The sequence below is a fragment of the Saccopteryx bilineata genome, chromosome 6 (assembly GCF_036850765.1).
Source record: "Saccopteryx bilineata isolate mSacBil1 chromosome 6, mSacBil1_pri_phased_curated, whole genome shotgun sequence".
NCBI lineage: Eukaryota > Metazoa > Chordata > Mammalia > Chiroptera > Emballonuridae > Saccopteryx > Saccopteryx bilineata.
Window position 1 is genome coordinate 133,705,015 of NC_089495.1, and position 20,968 is coordinate 133,725,982.

At 43.8% G+C, this 20,968-nt stretch overlaps 1 protein-coding gene across 4 annotated transcripts in view; it reads right to left on the bottom strand.

Annotated features, from left to right (window-relative positions):
- ESYT2 (extended synaptotagmin 2) overlaps positions 1–20,968 on the bottom strand; it is a 79,711-nt gene that overhangs the window by 43,168 nt on the left and 15,575 nt on the right. For all 4 annotated transcript variants that reach the window (XM_066237697.1, XM_066237696.1, XM_066237695.1 and 1 more), the window contains exons 2-6: positions 17,290–17,331; positions 15,959–16,093; positions 12,057–12,133; positions 6,846–6,918; positions 6,120–6,209 (exon numbers count right to left, since the gene is read on the bottom strand). In XM_066237697.1, the coding sequence (XP_066093794.1) occupies positions 6,120–6,209; positions 6,846–6,918; positions 12,057–12,133; positions 15,959–16,093; positions 17,290–17,331 (417 nt within the window). The remainder of the gene's footprint in view (positions 1–6,119; positions 6,210–6,845; positions 6,919–12,056; positions 12,134–15,958; positions 16,094–17,289; positions 17,332–20,968) is intronic.

The following is a 20,968-nucleotide window of genomic DNA, read 5'->3' on the forward strand; positions in this document are numbered from 1 at the left end:
CTGACTGCCTCCCCACTTCTAACTTTGGAAAAATTTAAAAAAATAAAAAGAATCTACAGAAGAGCTGAGTTGACAGCACCACCAGCCAACCTGAAACCCTTCCTTAGAGGAAGCTCTGAGGGGAGGACACAGACCCATAGGGCAGATGAGACAATTCCAGCCAGCTCCTCACTGCTAAACGTGAAGTATGGGCAAGACAGTGTAAACCTTCTGAAATCCACAGACTTAGGGCATGAGTAACCCACTTGGTGGGCCCGCAGTGTGCTGCTGCAAAGCCTGGGGACATATGAGAGCACTTCCTGCAGGGGTGAGCTGGGAGGGTGGGGAGAGCCACAGCTGGAGATACAAGATCCACTTTCCACTGTAAGGAAGAGAAGTCACTGGGGAAGGGACACACAGGTAAAGGCCCACTGCAGCTGGGGGACAGGAAAAGAAGATGTCTGTATGTTTTGGGGAAGGTAAGACAAAATCAAGCCCTGATCATCAGAGATCCCATGGTGGATCCATACATGCAAACCAGCCTGCACAAGACCCACCAAAGAGGCAGGCACGAAGAGGGGCAGTATCACTCAAAGAACACCAGCCCCAAGACCCAGCACAGGCCATGATAACACGAAGCTCCCCTGTCCCCACCCCTGGGATGGAGCAAGAGTCCAAACTAATGAAAGCCACAGATCCAAGAACCTCAGAGAACATCTGGCAGGATAAATACCTCCTAACTTCCCTGGTGACTTAGTGTGAAACCCTCCTGGTCCGGTGGACTCATCTATGAACCTGTCTGCCCAGCCTGCCTTTCCACCTCACTCTTCCCTCCTCTGCAGGGTTGTAGAATCGGCTTCTGGTTCCAACACTGCAATCTTACTACTCCCACCAGTCTAGGTCCATATCTGACTCTCTAGAGCAGGGAAGGAAAGACAGAGGAAGGTGGGAAGACAAGCAGCCTCTTGGGAGCGCTGGCAGCCATGACTCTGATATGTGGACTGGAGGACCAGAGGAATCTGGCCTCAGTGAGGAGAACAAAGCAAAGGTGGAACATGCCCGGGGAGACCATCACAAGGCAACGTTTGCCTGCATAGGTTTCATGAGGCACCAACATAAGCTGCCTTTAATTTAAAATAAAGCCCCTTCTTTTCCCTCTCCTTTGCTTAAGGTACCTCAACTGCTGCTGTCCTAGCTAATAGGTTCAATTTCTTCTCACAATCACTCTAAAAGGAAGATGTCACTTTCATCTTACAGATGAACAAACCTGTGGTTGAGACACGGGAGGCATGTCCTCTGCTGGCTAGGGGCTCCCATGAGGATAAACACATTCAGAGCAAGTCCTGAACATGTCCTGGACAAGTTCTGGAGAGAACTTCCTGCATTCACTCTAGTCTAATCAGTACACCTGGGACAGATCTGAAAAAGACCTGGGGATTCTAAAACACCCCTAGCAGTGTATGACAGAGGAACTCCAACAACCATCAAGTTAGCAGGAGTGAGTGGCCACCAATTCTGTTCTGGGTCTAACCAGAACCTTTATCCAAGCTTTTGTACTTACCTCTGGTGTCAGGACCCACCAGAATGCTCAACCTATATGTCAGAAGATATTTATAAATTTTTTATTTTATTTTTTTTATTTATTCATTTTAGAGAGGAGAGGGAGAGACAGAGAGAGAGAGAGAGAGAGAGAGAGAGGAGAGACAGAGAGAGAGAAGGGGGGGAGGAGCTGGAAGCATCAACTTCCATATGTGCCTTGAACAGGCAAGCCCAGGGTTTTGAACCGGCGACCTCAGCATTTCCAAGTCGACGCTTTATCCACTGCGCCACCACAGGTCAGGCAGAAGATATTTAAATTCTTTAAAATACAATGACTTGCAAATGCCAGGCACTGTATTGTGTTTTTACATCCACTGACATTTATTTAATCTTCACATTTAATCTTGTGAGGTAAGTATTACTGCAATTCCTGTGTTACAAATGGGAAAACTGAGGCTTACAGAAATTAAGTTGTTCAAAGCACAAAGTAAAAAGAGAAAGAACCAGGAGTGGAAAACCAGATGCTATGACACCGAGTCTCACTTAACTGTCACACAACACTGCCTTCTACTGGGCTCCAAAAGTTCAAGACTTTACAAGTTTTGCTTAGATTTTTTGGAACAAGTAGCACATTATCAAAACTAATTTAAACATGCCTGACCAGGAGGAGGTGGCGCAGTGGATAAAGCATCAGACTGAGACACAGAGGACCCAGGTTCAAAACCCCAAGGTCGCTGGTTTAAGCAAGGGGTCACTTGAACTGCTGTAGCCCCTCCTCCCCAGTCAAGGCACATATGAGAAAGCAATCAATGAACAACTAAGGTGTCGCAACAAAGAATTGATGCTTCTCATCTCTCTCCTTTCCTGTCTGTCTGTCCCTCTCTCTGTCTCTGACACACACACACACACACACACACACACAATCTAAACCAGGGGTCGAGAACCTATGGCTCGCGAGCCAGATGTGCCTCTTTTGATGGCTGCATTGGGCTCACAGACAAATCATTAATAAATATAATAATAACAAAAATATAAAACATTCTCATGTATTACAATCCATTCATTTCCTACCACTCATGTTCATGGTTGCAGGTGGCTGGAGCCAATCACAGCTGTCCTCCGGGACAACACCAAATTTTTATTGGATAATGTGTAATGTACATGGGTTGTTGTATGGCTCTCACGGAATTACATTTTAAAATATGTGGCGTTCATGGCTCTCTCAGCCAAAAAGGTTCTCGACCCCTGATCTAAACAAATCAATCAGTAGAAAAATGTGTACAAGTTCCATAAGGGTCTCTGCACTCTGCTTCCAAATCATCCAGATAATCAAAAAACCCCAAATCATTGTAGCTGTAATTTTCACTAGAGTGAAAAGAATTACTTGGCAGCCAGGAGTGAATTCTGATCTCATATTTTCCAGTTGAAAGTAACTGAAAAAACTCCCTTCTCTCCAAAGCATGTTGCTGACTTTACTCACCATATAAGGAAACGAATGATTCTGAACTTTTCACAGCCTCATCCTTCTTTTCTGAGCCCTAAAACTTCACTTTGAAGTTAATATTATGAGGTTATTTTTAATGTAAATAAATCTAGAAGATCCACACTAAGGAAGAATATTACTAAGTTCTAAGGACTATTTAAAGATATGGATTCTGAACTTTGAAAAAGGGTCCTCTGGCCTGACCAGGCATGGCGCAGTGGATAGAGCATCGGACTGGGATGCAGAGGACCCAGGTTCGAGACTACGAGGTTGCCAGCTTGAGCGCAGGCTCATCTAGTTTGAGCAAAGCTCACCAGCTTGGACCCAAAGTCGCTGGCTCGAGCAAGGGGTTACTCGGTCTGCTGAAGGCCCATGGTTAAGGCACATATGAGAAAGCAATCAATGAGCAACTAAGGTGCCGCAACGAAAAACTGATGATTGATGTTTCTCATCTCTCTCCGTTCCTGTCTGTCTGTCCCTATCTATCGCTCTCTCCGACTCTCTCTCTGTCTCTGTAAAAAAAAAAAAAAAAAGAAAAGAAAAAGGGTCCTCTGTTAAATCATTAAAAATTCCTTGTAAATTAAAAATACTCAAAAATTTGCTAAAGGTTAGTTTTTTTCTACTTACCAGTGAAAGAAGTTTCTTAAACACACTGGCTTTTATATAACTTGTATGTGAAAAAAAACATGGATTTGAAATCTTTTATGGATCTCTTTATTTCTCAAAATTTCAATAAGTTAAAATTTAACACAAAGGTTCCATTAACAGCTTTTGAATTTCACCATGCTTTGTGTTAAGCAATCCCCCTAACCTGAGGGGAATACAATAATATGCTCCAAGACCCCCGGTAGATGCCTAAGAGTATGGATAGTATTAAACCCTATAAATACTATGTTTTTTCCTATAAATAAATATGTATAATAAAGTTTCATTTATAAATTAGGCACAGTAGAGGTCAACAACAATAGTTAATATAAAACAGAAGAATTATAAAATAAGAGTTACTTGAACGTAAGCACTACAACAGTTGATCTGACAACTGAGACGGTTACTAAGTGACTAACAGGTGGGAGCCTGTGCAGCCTGGAGACCTGGACGAACGGTGACTCATGTTCCAGTGGGACAAAGCAGGACAGCATGGGACCATCTGCTACTCAGAATGGCACACATTTGAATACATATGACTTATTCCTGTAATTTTTCATTTAATATTCTCAGACCGCAGTCAACTACAGGAAACCATGGAAAGCAAAACATGGATAAATAAGGGGGGACTACTGTTATTAAATACATTCAAAATGAGCCCATTATTTCAGCAATGGAAGGCAAATGAGAACAATAATGTTAGTGGAAACAGAAAGTGAGAACACTTAATTCTTCTTGTGCTTTTATACAGAGTAAGTACCACTTATAGTATGGTCTAGAATAGATAAACCCAACAAAAATAATTTGTATTAAGTTATTTGGATCAAATTATACAGTAAGGGTTCCCATTTTAAACTATATATGATATTAATGGTACCTCCAGAAAGGGTTCACTGAAGGTAACAAAATGGCATTTCGTGAAGATATTTGGGAAACAGACTGATTCATCCACCAGACACTTCCACAGCTGTGCTAAGAGTTAACAAGGAGTGCGCTACAATGTGGAGCACTATGTGGGAACCATGGGAGTAATAAGGGAACGTGGTGACCTGAGAAGGAATGACACAGGGCCAGAGACAGCATTGTGGAGAAGGACAAGATGAAGGAGGCAGTGAAAGGTGACAGGGCTGGCACTACCCCTGGATTATAACCCTTCTCTGTGGGTGGAATTTGAAATGCCCATAGGATAGAACCAGGAAGTGAGGCTGGGGACAGAGACCCCATTGAGAACAATTGCAATCGAGAGACCACACCTGGTGGGTCAGTTTGCACCTTGGGAAGAAGACTACTGAAGAAAGAGCCAAGGCACCAATCAAAGGCTGCAGGAGTCTGGTGAGGAGGGACCATGTAGGTAAGGAGCCACCTGGAAGAGGGGTAAAAGCTCCCTGAAGGGGGCCCTGGCCAGTTGGCTCAGTGGTAGAGCGTCAGCCTGGCGTGCAAGGGGTCCCAGGTTCAATTCCCGGCCAGGGCACACAGGAGAAGTGCCCATCTGCTTCTCCACCCTTCCCCCTCTCCTTTCTCTCTGTCTCTCTCTTCCCCTCCGGCAGCAAGGCTCCATTGGAGCAGGGATGGCCCGGGCGCTGGGGATGGCTCCTTGGCCTCTGCCCCAAGCGCTAGAGTGGCTCTGGTCGCAACAGAGCGACGCCCCGGAGGGGCAGAGCATCGCCCCCTGGTGGGCAGAGCGTTGCACCCTGGTGGGCGTGCCGGGTGGATCCCGGTCGGGCGCATGCGGGAGTCTGTCTGACTATCTCTCCCCATTTCCAGCTTCGGAAAAATACAAAAACAAAAACAAACAAAAAAAAAAGCTCCCTGAAGGGGAAGAGCAAGGTAAGGGGAAATCTCAACAGAAATAAAATTTTTATTGTCTCATTTTTATGGCTAATAAGTATTGACCTCTTCTAACAAGAAAATGAAATAATATACATAGCTAACCATCTGAAGGGGAAACATATATTATGGTATAACCAGGCAGGGTGTGGGAAAGATGGCGGCTCTAGCTCTGTCCATGGGGCGCGGGGGACAGAGTGAGAACAGCAGTCCTGTCCAATGAGGCTGGGCCGGATGCAGGCTCCCAGATTTACTGGTTCTCTGACTTGGACAGACTACACTCTCAGTTCCTGGTCAGTAGAAAAGAAACTATTTTGTTATTTCACTATAGAGCATGAGGATTCAGTGAGCAACTCTCTATAAATCATACTCAGTGACAGGCACTGAGTGTTCATTACAAACCTACACTGAAAAAGAAAGCCTGTTTTCAAATTTTCTGTGATAAACATATTATAGTGAGGAAAAGTCCTTCAGAAGAGACGAAGCCTCCGTTAGGGCATAAAGAGGTATGAACTTACAGGGTTCACGTGTCAGAGGGACAAAGTGAGCTACGGAGAGGGCTGCGTGTCCACTTTATGTACCCTTCAATATGCTCACATTCTTGTCAGTGAGAAAGAAGACGTGAACAAAATAAACATCAACTTACTGGTTTCCTAAGGAAGAAGATAGACAAGGCTCCCACTAAGGGCATGTCTCCAATCAGTGGTTCCAGGATCACCCGCATTGTGCCATGAATCTAAGAGCAAATGGAAACCAAAACACGTGATAGCACACAGTTACACAGCTAGTTACTGACAGAAGACAGAATGCATGACTAGATACCACGAGTAGAACCTACAGGAAAAATAGTAACTTCAAAAAATTTCTGAGCCCTGGCCAGTTGGCTCAGCGGTAGAGCGTTGGCCTAGCGTGCGGAGGACCCGGGTTCGATTCCCGGCCAGGGCACACAGGAGAAGCGCCCATTTGCTTCTCCACCCCTCCGCCGCACTTTCCCTCTCTGTCTCTCTCTTCCCCTCCTGCAGCCAAGGCTCCATTGGAGCAAAGATGGCCCGGGCGCTGGGCATGGCTCTGTGGCCTCTGCCTCAGGCGCTAGAGTGGCTCTGGTCGCAACATGGCGACGCCCTGGAGGGGCAGAGCATCGACCCCTGGTGGGCAGAGCGACCCCTGGTGGGCAGAGCGTCGCCCCTGGTGGGCGTGCCGGGTGGATCCCGGTTGGGCGCATGCGGGAGTCTGTCTGACTGTCTCTCCCTGTTTCCAGCTTCAGAAAAATGGGAAAAAAAAAATTCTGGATTAATAAAAACTTCACCATTTTCTTTTAAAATAGAACACAGAGAATTTTAGAAAACTGAAATTAAAAGAAAAAGCATCTTACCTGTATACTTTGCACACCAGCTCTACAAAAATACCTCTTGATCTCCAAATCAATCTCACAATTTCCTACAAAACTAGCAAAGAAAAGTTCTAAATTACATTCGTTTCATCACCACAGACCTGCAAGGTATACAATCTGAATACAATAAAAAACAGCAAAGCAAACAAAACCAGGCTGCACCCACAGCTGTAACTGGGGGCCCATGGCAGTCTCACTATTGGGGCTGCACTGTTGCTCTACCCAACAGTTAGGCCTGCTGCAGACTTGGGTCTTGTTACAAATGTTACTTCCCAAAATTCAACCATGCAGCAGTCAGTGTCATGATGAAATGTCGTTTTCATTTGTTTTATAAACAACTAAGTTTGTTTGAAACAAAGTTTAGATTACATTTCTCCACAAGTAAAAGTGGCATCCATGCTCCCCAATCCTGAGAAAGCTAGAAGAGATCACCAGCTTTTAGAAAGTGTGTGTTTGAGCCTGACCAGGCGGTGGCGCAGTGGATAAGAGTGTCAGACTGGGATGTGGAGGACCCAGGCTCAAGACCCCGAAGTCACCAGCTTGAGCGAAGGCTCATCTGGTTTGAGCAAAGCTCACCAGCTTGGACCCAAGGTCGCTGGCTCGAGCAAGGAGTTAGTCTGCTGGAGGCCCCGCAGTCAAGGCACATATGAGAAAGCAATCAATGAACAACTAAGGTGTCGCAACGAAAAACTAATGATTGGTGCTTCTCATCTCTTTCCGTTCCTGTCTGTCTGTCCCTATCTATTCCTCTCTCTGTCTGTTTAAAAAAAAAAGTGTCTGTTTGAAGAATCATTTTACTCACTAAGTCATTTCAATCACTAATAGGAAACTAACACAAATGAGTGTAATGCTGAATATAAGGCTTGCATCTATTTATACTACAAACATGAAATGCCAACTACCTTTTAGTGGGATCTGTGTGACCTACCCCCACCCTCGACTCCAGGCAGAGGATGGCATGCTCCTTCCTGAGAACATCTATGGGCATAACACTGGGTTCAGTGTCTAAGCACATGAGCAAAATGTGCTTTCTTCTTTTATGGGGTTTTGTGTTTTTTTTTTTTGTATTTTTCTGAAGCTGGAAACGGGGAGAGACAGTCAGACAGACTCCCGCATGCGCCCAACCGGGATCCACCCGGCACGCCCACCAGGGGCGATGCTCTGCCCACCAGGGGGTGATGCTCTGCCCCTCCGGGGGGTCGCCCTGCCGAGACCAGAGCCACTCTAGTGCCTGGGGCAGAGGCCAAGGAGCCATCCCCAGCGCCCGGGCCATCTTTGCTCCAATGGAGCCTCGGCTGCGGGAGGGGAAGAGAGAGACAGAGAGGAAGGAGGGGGGGGTGGAGAAGCAAATGGGTGCTTCTCCTATGTGCCCTGGCCGGGAATCGAACCCAGGTCCCCCACACGCCAGGCCGACGCTCTACCGCTGAACCAACGGGCCAAGGCCTCTTTTATGTTTTTTTAACAGAGACAGAATCAGAGAGAGAGACAGCTAGGGACAGACAGGAAGGGAGAGAGATGAGAAGTATCAATTCTCAATGCGTTACATTAGTTGTTCAATGATTGCTTTCTCATATTTGCCTTGATTAGGAGGGCTACAGCAGACCAAGTGACCCTTGCTCAAGCCAGCGACCCCACACTCAAGCTGGTGAGCCCAGGCTCAAGCCGGCGACCTCTGGGTTTCAAACCTGGGTCCTCTGCATCCCAGTCTGAGGCTCTATCCACTGTGCCACGGCTTGGTCAGGCATGAGCAAAATGTTAACAGAGGCATCTGGGATGAAATCCTTCCCATTTATATTCCTGGTGTTAAACACAGTATCTACAGATTCTGCTCACTCAGCAGAATTCTTTATCAAGTTAGTAAAATCACCAATACTCTACTACAAAATCATCTTGAAGCTTTCCTCTTCTTTGCCCTAAAACTTGATCATTTTATTTCCTAATATCTTTAAATCATTCTTTTCCCATGGCTACTGCCAATAATTTAGTTAAGATCCTTGTCTGGAACATACAAAAAACAGAATGCAGGTGTTTTAGACATAAGTATCTAAGAAGCATAATTTGCATACGTTGCCATGACTACTAAAACCATGAAAGTCAGATTGTAATGTTCAAAACAGCATCCATGAACTAAGTCATTCAAACATCCATTTAACACACACGCATGAAGCCCTGCCTTGCTGCTGGAAAGAATAGGTTTCATCCTCAGGAAGCTCACGTCAGCAGAGTGGGCAGCCCTTCCAGGGACAGCCAACCTGAAGACATAGTGGGGTTTCCTCTTTTATGCCGCTGATGACAGCAGTGTTCACAGTAGTGCCATATTATTTTAACGATGCAAACTTCTCCACATTAGAACATTATAAATATTCTATGTTCATTTCTAAAATAAATGTAATTAGCACTAAATTAATATATATAAATATATTAATATATATACTAAATTAATACTAAATTAATATATATACTAAATTAATATATATACTTCAGAAACTCAAAAGATAATGTTATAAAATAAAATGATCCTCAGTCAAGGATGAGAAAAAGGAAACAAAACTGCGCTGTGTCCACCAGTCACCACACTTCAGCAGTTGCCCTATCTACACCCGGTGTTAACTAGCCTTCCCACGGGATACAGGGAGCCATGGGCAAGTTCATGAAGGAGGACAAGAACCGAAGACAATCACCTTTATTATGCCAGCAGTAGGGTCTGGCAGACCCTCAATTTACCATTTTCCAGGTATTTTTATTGCGATAAAATATACACGACAAAATTTAGCAACTCACCATTTGTAAGTGAACAGTTAGTTCATTATCAAGCAGGTTCCCATTGTTGTGAAACCACCACCACATCCACCTCCAAGCTTTTTATCTTGTAAATCTGAAACTGTCCCCATGAAGCACTAACTCCCCGCTCCTCACTCCCTTAGCCCATGGAACTTGTTTTCTGTTTTATTGGGGGAGTTTTTTTGTTTTGTTTTATGATAGTAGCCATCATAATGTGTGTGAGGTGGTATTTTGTTATAGTTTTGATTTGCGTTTCCCTGATTATTCATAAGGTTGAGTATCTTTTCATATGCCTGTTGTCCTTCTGTGTATCACTTCTGGAGAGTCCTTTGACATTTTTGAATCAGGTTATTTGTTTTGCTGTTGAGTTGTAGGAGTTCTCTATATACTCAGGAGATCAATCCTTTATCAGATATATGATTATGTGGATTGCACTGGTTCTACAGATTGCTGTTAGGGTTGACACTTAACAGTATTAAGTCTTCCATACTATGAACATGACATGTCTTTCCATTTGCTGCCTTTAATTTCTCACAGCAATGTTTTATAGTTTACATTGTACAAGTCTTTTGCCTCCTTAGTTAAATTGATTCTTAAGGATTTTCATCTTCTCAATTCTATTGTAAATAAAACTGTTTTCTTATTTTCCTTTTTTTTTTAATTTATTTTATTTTTTATTCATTTTTTTAGAGAGGAGAGGGAGAGACAGAGGGAGAGAGAGAGAGAGAGGAGAGACAGAGAGAGAGAAGTGGGGGAGGAGCTGGAAGCATCAACTGCCATATGTGCCTTGACCAGGCAACCCAGGGTTTTGAACAGGCGACCTCAGCATTTCCAGGTCGACGCTTTATCCACTGCACCACCACAGGTCAGGCTTAATTTCCTTTTTGATGTTGGTGAACATCCTGAAGTGTACCCGACAGCCCCCACAACAAAGAATCCTCTAACCAAAATGTCAACAGTGCCAAAGCTGAAAAACCCTGGCCTACACTAATTAAGTTGCTCAAACAATTTCTATGAGAAAGGGTTGGTCACCTCCAAAGTTGATTACATAGGAGAACAAGGAAAATGTTGAGAAGCATTCATTTTAACCCAAATAAACAATGTTTATCTATCCAAAAAACAAAATTTTCCTTTTTAGATTTGTTCACTATCAGTGTATAGACTGTAACTGAATTTTTTTGTGTTGATTTTTCTATCTTGCTACTTTGCTGAATTCATTTATTAGTTCGAAGAAGTTTTTCTGTGGAATCTTAAGAGTTTTCTACATAGAAGATTATATCACCTGTGAAAAAATAATTTCACTTCTTTCTTTCCAAGTGCCTTTTACTTCTTTTCTTTCTTATCTAATTGCCTCCAGCACTACGCTACATTGTGGTAATGAAAGTGGGCATCCTCATCTTGTTCCTGATCTTAGAGGAAAAGGTTTCAATCTTTTACCACTGAGGATGATGTTTGCTATTTCTCATACATGCCTTTTATTATGCTGAAGAAACTGCATCTTTCATAGGTTGTTGAGTGTTTTTACCATGAAACAGTGTTGAACTTTGTCAAACGCTTTTTCTGTATCAGCTGAGATGATCACGTGGCCTTCTTCCTTCATACTGCTAACGTGGTACATCAAACTGACTAGTTTCCCCATGTGGAGCCATGCTTGCAACCCAGCAGTAGTCCCACCTGATCTTCGGTGTGATACTTTTAATATGTTGCTGAATTCAGTTTGCTAGTATTTTGTTAAGAATTTTGGCATCTGGCCCTGGCCGGTTGGCTCAGCGGTAGAGCGTCGGCCTAGCGTGCGGAGGACCCGGGTTCGATTCCCGGCCAGGGCACACAGGAGAAGCGCCCATTTGCTTCTCCACCCCTCCGCCGCGCTTTCCTCTCTGTCTCTCTCTTCCCCTCCTGCAGCCAAGGCTCCATTGGAGCAGAGATGACCCGGGCGCTGGGCATGGCTCTGTGGCCTCTGCCTCAGGCGCTAGAGTGGCTCTGGTCGCAATATGGCGACGCCCAGGATGGGCAGAGCATCGCCCCCTGGGGGGCAGAGCACCGCCCCTGGTGGGCGTGCCGGGTGGATCCCGGTCGGGCGCATGCGGGAGTCTGTCAGACTGTCTCTCCCTGTTTCCAGCTTCAGAAAAAAAAAATTAAAAAAAAAAAAAAAAGAATTTTGGCATCAATGATCACAAGAAATACAATCTGTAGTTTTTCTGTAATGCTTTTAATTTCTTTTCTTTAACAGGTTTTATGAATGACAATTATCTAGGCTACTAGGAACTAAGACCTAGAAAGTAAATAAATTTGGGTCTTTATCAAGAATTTAGTCAAAGTCCACCAAACTAAGTGTGTTCATTATATCTTCCACCTATGGTATAGCTAAGTGACTCTGCACATCATTAACTATGAACACAGATAAAAACTTACCTAATCTGAAGGTCCAGAATAATTTGCCTTTTGTCCACATTTTCAGTGTACACCTTAACACCATTGATCCTGAGGGGCTGCAACAAGAAGTGGCTTTTTATAAAATGCAGGGATGCTAAAAACCACCACCACCACCATCACAACATGGCACAGAGATGAAAATAATGTGCTTCAGCACCAGCGGGCAGGAATAACAATTCTATTTTCACAGTGAACAAGCGCCTCTGCAAAGCATAGACGAGGTCACTGTGAGCCCTCAGGACACGAGGACACTGTGGGCACACGGAGAGCGTAGTGACAGACACTGTTGTCAGCCTGGGGTTGTCAGTCATGGGGCTTTGCTCATTTCCAAGCCCCTAGCACTGCCTCTTCCGACGTACTTATCCTCTACTCTATCCTGACTACAGTGTTTGAAACACAACTTCCTGAAATTTTTTTGTCTTACAATATTTCATTTATTAAGATTTTCACAAAAAAAATGGGACTTTTGGAGTCAATCAAAAATACTAGCTGTAGGCCCTGGCCAGTTGGCTCAGTGGTAGAGCATCGGCCCGGCATGTGGATGTCCTGGGTTCAATTCCCAGTCAGAGCACATAGGAGAAGCACCCATCTGCTTCTTCACCCCTCCCCCTCTAGCTTCTCTCTCTCTTTCTCTTTCTCTCTCTCTCTCTCTCCTCCTCCAACCTCTCCTCCTGCAGCCATGGCTCGATTAGAGCAAGTTGGTCCCAGACACTGAGAATAGCTCCATGGCCTCCGCTTCAGGCACTAAACAATGGCTCTGGGTTGCAATGGAGCAAGGGCTCCAGATGGGCAGAGCATCGCCCCCTAGTGGGCATGCTGGGAGGATCGTGGTTGGGTGCATGCGGGACTATCTCTCTGCCTCCCCTCCTCTCACTAAAAAAATAAAAAAAATACTAGCTGTAGATATAATTTTAACACTTAAAACATGATATGGGGTCAAAATCAAATGACTGTAAAAATAAAAGGCAGATTAAAATAAATATTATATATCAAGGAGCCAGTTACAGTGTCATTTTAAAATTTTTATTATTCATCAATTTGAGATCCCCTCTAAGAAAGTTCAACATCACATTTGAGCACTAAACACTCAAGCTGAAGAAATACCTTACCTTTCGAGTATCACTGCTTACTTGGTGGGTGTCCTGAGATCTTACCCCTCAGTGAACTCTAGAATTAAGCTCTAAGTCTTTACTAAGAGTCCACATTCCCCACAACACAGATTCCTGGGCTTTTCCCTGATGATACACATACAGTCTGGCAAATCAGAAAGTGAACCCACTGTGTGGACAAGTGAAAATGGACTTATGACCTAGTACTTTTAGTTTAAATGTTTTCCTTAGATAATGCATCCTTCCTCCATTTATTTTATTTATTTATTTATTTATTTATTTTTATTTATTTATTTTTATTTATTCATTTTAAAGAGGAGGGGGGAGAGAGAGAGAGAGAGAGAGAGAGAAAGGGGGGAGGAGCAGGAAGCATCAACTCCCATATATGCCTTGACCAGGCAAGTGCAGGGTTTTGAACCGGCAACCTCAGTGTTCCCAGGTCGACCCTTTATCCACTGTGCCACCAGAGGTCAGGCCCTTCCTCCATTTAGATGACAGATTAGAAGCAGGGAGGCCAACCCCACTCGAATGGCTGAGCATTAATTATCTAAGGAAGGACAAACACCCAAAAGCACTGAGGGACGCAGCCCAGACATCCAATGCAAATAAATCACCCTGCCTGGGCTCTGCAGGTCCTTCTCCTCTGCCTTCATCAGATGGCTGAGCTCACCTCACTGGTAAGATGCCAGTGAATTGGCAATGCCAGCTTTATTGAGTCAGCACTGCTCTTAACCTTCCTACTCTTCTCCACAATGATCTCACTCAGTTACAGGCCTCACAACATGAACATAATTCTTCCTAAAACAGACCCAACTGGGGTTAGAATTCTAAATCTCCACACACCAGTTTACTTTACCTTACATCAGGGAAGAGCAAGCTACCGTCTGCAGAGTAATGTTGGCCTTTTGCTAAGAATGGTTTTTACATTGTTAAAGGTTGTAAAAGAAGGGGTGGTGGTGGAGGGAATAAGAGAAGAATATGCCTCAAAGACCTCTGAACTACAACGTATGGTGACATGTGCTGTCTGGCTCTGCTGTACACACAATGCATGTGTGTCAACTGTATGTGTGGATATGTTTTAAAGTTCTATTGAATTCTGAATTTTATTTACTACATTACATAAAACAATGTTACCTTTGAAACTACTATAATGTTAAATGTCAATTATACATCAATAAAAGAGTTATCTTAAACTGTTGCTAATTATTGCAAATAGTGTCTTAAAAATTAAAGGAAACTTGCCATGATTAACTACTTTAGATGCAGTCTTGAGACTTTCACTAGAAGTACTATTAGGAGTTAGGTGCCTGACCTGGGGTGGTGCAGTGGATAAAGCGTCGACTTGGAACGCTGAGATCCCTGGTTCAAAACCCTGGGCTTGCCCAGTCAAGGTACATTTGAGAAGCAACTATGAGCTGATGCTTCCCACTCCTCTCCCCCACCTTTCTCTCACTCACTCTAACCCTTGCTCTGAAATCAATAAATAGTTTTTTTAAAAAATGAAATATCCAATTTTCTATGTATATATAGATACATCTGGAGATAACTGCAGTCTGGTTCTAGACCACCACAATAAGGCAACTGTCGCAATGAAGTGAGCCACGTGATTTTTTTTTGGTTTCCCAGTGCACATAAAAGTTGTGTTTATAGGCCCTGGCCGCTTGGCTCAGTAGTAGAGCGTCAGCCTGGCGGGCAGGAGTCCCGGGTTCGATTCCCGGCCAGGGCACACAGAAGCGCCCATCTACTTCTTCACCCTCCCACTCTCCTTCCTCTCTGTCTCTCTTCCTCTCCCACAGCCAAGGCTCCATTGGAGCAAAGATGGCCCGGGCACTGAGGATGGCTCTGTGGCCTCTGCCTCAGGCGCTAGAATGGCTCTGGTTATGGTACAGCGATGCCCCAGATGGGCAGAGCATCGCCCCCTGGTGGGTGTGCCGGGTGGATCCCGGTCGGGCGCATGCAGGAGTCTGACTGCCTCCCCGTTTCCAACTTCAGAAAAATACAAAAAATAAATAATTAAAAGTTGTGTTTATACTGTATTGTAGTCTATTTAGTGTGCAATAGCATTATGTCTAAAAAAAAATGTACATACCTTCATTAAAAAAATACTTTGCTTTATTGCTTAAAAACATACTAATTTTCACTTGAGCCTGTTAGATGGACTTGCTCAATTCAGGGTTGCCACAAACCTTCAATTTGTAAAAAAACTCACACTCGCAGGAAAGTGCAATAAAGCCAAGAGTAATATAATGAGGTATGTCTGTAATATTTTCCAGTAACAAATCTACCTGTCCCTTCATCTTTATGATTAAAGCAATGCCTATAAAGACCAGCACTGGAGTCCTTACTTGTTTTAAAAAACTTGAGAGTAAACACCTTATTTTTGGGGTCAATTACTGAACCTTCAACGTGAGTTCATTTATCAAACTCCCTTTCCAATAGATCAGTTTGCTAGAAAACTGTACAAAGGTAATTCTGACAAAGGAGTGTGGGTGGGGGGTAGAAAGACATGTTGGAACTAAGGGAAACCCACGCCCCACAGTAAATCTGAACTGTCCGAAAGACCAACTAAACAGATGATGACCCCCTGAGTGACCAGGCAAGGGCATCCCATGAGGCACAGAATCTGGATGGAGAAGCTGCACAAACCCCGCCTGACCTTCCCAGGTAGCAATGTTCTCTAGAAATATAACATGGAGTACTTTCACATACTTCTTCAGTTTTCACAGCAATGTTATAGCACACACTGGTAAGGACACTTAGGAAGAAACTGACCTGCTGACCCATGTCGACTTTGGTGAAATTAAAGGTGCTAAGGTGGGTGTTGGCTCCCCGCACAGCTGGCTCTATGGTTTCTCGAAACAACTTCTCTATAAATTGACAAATAAAAGGCCACATATGTTTTACAGTCTGGAAAAAAGAAAGGACTTGTGTAAAACAAAACATTATAATACACAGTGCTCTGAAGTCATAGTGAAAAATTACACCCCTATCGTTTACCAGGATTTTTGAAAATTAACGGCAAGGGGCCTTTTTCTTTGGCAAAAATCAACACAGTTTTAAATTTTAAACAATACACTATTGATTAACCAATATGATGCAGGAATTAGTTATTCTGGTTAACAAATCTATTAAAGCATATCAGCATATTTAATGATTGCTAAAAATAAAATCAGAAAATCCTGTGGTTTCAACTCATCACTAAAAACCTTCTAAAACTGTATAGATCTTAACATTAATGAGCTTTCTTTACTGACGGAGAACTTCCAGTGCTGTAAGGTCATCACTGTCTATGTGAGTTTTACTACACAGCTCTAAGGATATAGAACATATGGAGATAACAGAGATCGACTTTCAAGAATACTGACCTAGCCTGACCAGGTGGTGGCGCAGTGGATAGAGCGTCGGACTGGGATGTGGAAGGACCCAGGTTCGAGACCCCGAGGTCGCCAGCTTGAGCGCGGGCTCATCTGGCTTGAGCAAAGAGCTCACCAGCTTGGACCCAAGGTCGCTGGCTCCAGCAGGGGGTTACTCGGTCTGCTGAAGGCCCACGGTCAAGGCATATGTGAGAAAGCAATCAATGAACAACTAAGAAGTCGCAACGCGCAACGAGAAACTGATGATTGATGCTTCTCATCTCTCTCCGTTCCTGTCTGTCTGTCCCTGTCTATCTCTGCCTCTGTAAAAAAAAAAAAAAAAAAAAAAAAAAAAAAAAGTAAAGTGACCTAAAGACAAAACCTTTTTAAAAAATAAAAAATAGATAATTATCTATTATATTATTAGGAATCTTGGAAGTTATTTCCCTCTTCATAATAGTGTTTTCAAAATTTTTGCTCATGATTATTATAAAATAGATCTGAGTAGCAGCAGATCAGGAAAGAAGACAGAAGGCCAAGGATACAGCTATGACTATCTCATTAATTTTTTTTACATCAAAGACAGTTTCACTGGCTAGAAAAGTAACATATCATTTAGGACTGAGTTCCTTCGGGAGCAGAAGTCAAGTCCAAATGAGTTCACATAGTGTCGATATCCCAACTCCCAAATATGGAAGGATGGCATCTCATCCCTTAATTCCCACTGGTATCTGGGATTTGTTCCCTTACCTTATTTAGCCATTCTGCTCTTTCAGTGTCTGGAAAGTGAACCTAAGAGGAAAATACAATACACACATGTGACTGATTGACTCCTTCATGTAGGCCATTGGTGTTCTCATCACAGGTCTACTGTTTATTTATATAATGCTTCTTTAAACACTGGAAACTTGGAAAATGGCCTCTGAAGGGGAAACTGAACCTATGACACTGGCTGTACAGTCTCAGAACGCTTTGAAGCACAACAGTCTGATATCAACAAACGCCCCAGGCTCTTCTCCACCTCCCTGCTGTCCAGAGGAATGTGTGCTGGTATCTGGAACATCCTGACAAGTATTACAAATGGATCCCTTTCTAAAAGAACCACTTTTCCGCCTGACCTGTGGTGGCGCAGTGGATAAAACGTCGACCTGGACTGCTGAGGTCGCTGGTTCGAAACCCTGGGCTTGCCCGGTCAAGGCACATATGGGAGTTGATGCTTTCTGCTCTTCCCCCACTTCTCTCTCTCCCTCTTCCTCTCTCTCTCTCTCTCTCTCTCTCTCTTTCTCTCTCCCTCCTCTAAAATGAATAAATAAATAAAAATAATTTAAAAATTTAAAAAAAAAAGAACCACTTTTCCATGTGTCTTAGTGCTGTCACGTATTCCAGAGCTAGATGCAAAGCTTCAAAAATCCCACCTTCCCTTCTGTGTTCCTCTTTGGCCCAACCCAGCCACAGATGCCTTTCCGTCTTCCACGCTCTCCTCAACAAGTACTGTACTAGAGTTCTCCATGAGTAGGGACTGTATACCAGAGAAGATAAGTGTTTGCAGAGGTAGAAAGAAACCTATTTAGAAAAGAGGTGAAAAGTGTTTTCTTTGCTGTGGAAATGTAAGCCCTCACAGAGGAAGCCTGAAGCTGTTTGGGTAGGGAACTCTCCTCTGAGAAACTGTGCCCTCCCCCATCCCTCAGACAGGCACACCAACATGGTTCTGAAAAGCACATTTCTGGTTTAGACACACAGGGGATCCCGGGCAGCTCTGTACTGGTGACCATTCTGCCACACTTTCCTAGTAGTGAACTACTGCAGCCAGTGCAGGACAAACCTAACCCCACTTTGGCTGAGAGGAGCTGGTCAGGGAACATTATCATAGTGGGCAGTTCCCGAACAAGATGGTTCTCTGAGAATCAAGCCCACCTCTCCCAATCATGGAGCCCAGCAGCAGCTAGTTCCTCGTCAAGGAGAGACCACTGTTATCACATCCATCACAGCCATATGGCTCCATGAGAGAGGCCACAGCAGGTTCCATCTGCTCCCCTGTCCTGCCCCAGGCCTGAGCAGACCTATACCTTTACCCCACAGCAGTGGTCCCCAACCCCCAGTCCGCGGACTGGTACCAGTCCGTGGGCCATTTGGTACCAGTCTGCAGAGAAAAAATAAATAACTTACATTATTTCTGTTTTATTTATATTTAAGTCTGAACGACATTTTTTTTTTTAAATGACCAGATTTCCCTCTGTTACATCTGTCTAAGACTCACTCTTGACGCTTGTCTCGGTCACATGATACATTTATCCGTCTCACCCTAAAGGCTGGTCCACGAAAATATTTTCTGACATTAAACCGGTCCGTGGCCTAAAAAAGGTTGGGGACCACTGCCCTACAGGACACCAAATCTTTAATTTGCTCGAGCCACAAGGGGAAGCTAGAGTGAACTGAAAAACATTTTTCTAAATTAAGTTAGCTGGAACCATCCAAGCACAACACCGAAGAGATGGCAACCTACTAAAATGAAGAAAAAAGCCGTAGCGGCTGCTCAGGGAAAGACAACGCTCAGGACAACAGATTCGGGAAGAGACTGCTGGCCAAGGTCACTTCGATCCCAAGAGTCTGAGGGTCTGCCACCGTGCTACAAAGCCCTCATGTTCCCCAACAACTGGGGACATTTGGGGTTAGGGGGGACAGTGTGAGGGCTTGCTAGACCAGCCAAGTACAACTCCAACTCAAAATTGTACGGTTAATTCAGTGGTCCCATTTCTGTCTTTCTAGCATAAGAGAATTTCTATCTATACAGAACAAGTGACTTAATTCACCAACTAGGCCAGTAAGTGTTAGTACCTGTATTTTTCAGTCAGTACATGACACTAAAATCATATTTGCAAATACCATTCAATAAACTATTTTCTAGCCTGACCAGGCGGTGGCGCAGTAGATAGAGCGTCGGACTGGGGATGCGGAAGGACCCAGGTTCGAGACCCCGAGGTCACCGCTTGAGAGTGGTCTCATCTGGTTTGAACAAAAGCTCACCAGCTTGGACCCAAGCTCGCTGGCTCCAGCAAGGGGTTACTTGGTCTGCTGAAGACCAACGGTCAAGGCACGTATGAGAAAGCAATCAATGAACAACTAAGGTATCGCAATGCACAACGAAAAACTGATGATTGATGCTTCTCATCCCTCTCCATTCCTGTCTGTCTGTCCCTGTCTATCCCTCTCTCTGACTCTCTGTCTCTGTAAAAAATAAATAAATAAATAAATAAATTATTTTCTATTAAATTCTTCATAAGTTATAAGTAATTACTGCTTATTAAGATATTGCCAGATTTTCTAATCAACAAATATTATTCAGGTCATATATTCTCTTTGTGTGTATGTATGTGTGTATGTGTGTGTGGTGTGTGTGTGTGTGCGTGACAGAGACAGAGAGAGAGACAAAGAGAGGGACAGACAGGCAGGAAGAGAGAGCGATAAGAAGCATCAATTCTTTGTTGCAGCACCTTAGTTGTTCATTGTTTTCTCATATGTGCCTTGACTGGGGGGGGAGGGCTACAGCAGAGCGAGTGACCCCTTGCTCAAGCCAGTGACCTTGGGCTTCAAGCCAATAACCTTTGGGCTCAAGCCAGGATCATTTGGGCTCAGGACAGCAACTATGGGTCATTATCTATGATCTCACCCTCAAGACAGAGATCCCGCACTCAAACTGGTGAGCCTGCGCTCAAGTCAGCGGCCTCAAGGTTTTGAACCTGAGTCATCTGCGTCCCAGTCTGATGCGCTATCCACTGCGCCACCGCCTTGACAGGCAAGGCCATATATTCTTAAAATACAATAAGCATATGTATACATAAGCATTTTTATATGTCATACATGTTTATAGATGCAGAAGAAAGTTTAAGAATATATATCTATAAGAAGGAGGGGGCCCCGGCCAGTTTGCTCAGTGGATAGAGCATCAGCCTGGTGTATGGACATCCCAGATTCAATCCCTGGTCAGCGCACACAAGAGAAGTGACCATCTGCTTCTCTCCCCAACAGTCTTCCCCTTCTTTCCCTTTTTTCTTCCCACAGCCAGTGACTTGATTGGTTCGAGCACTGGCCCAGCTGAGGATCAAGTGCAAAAGCCTCAGGCACTAAAAATAGCTTGGTTGATTGGAGCATCAGCCCCAGATAGGGGTTGCCAAATGGATGCAGGTCAGAGCACATGCCTTTTCCTCTATATTCTATATGTTTGAATTTCTTTGAGAAGCATAAACTACTTCACTAGTACTACTATAATTTAATATAAAACTAAGAATTTTCTAACACAGTACTCTTTTTATACAATAAACAACTCTAAATTTAAGTGGTAATAGAATTTGTATAAATTAACTATATATATATATATATATACACACACACACACACACACACATATATATGTGACAGAGTCAGAGAGAAG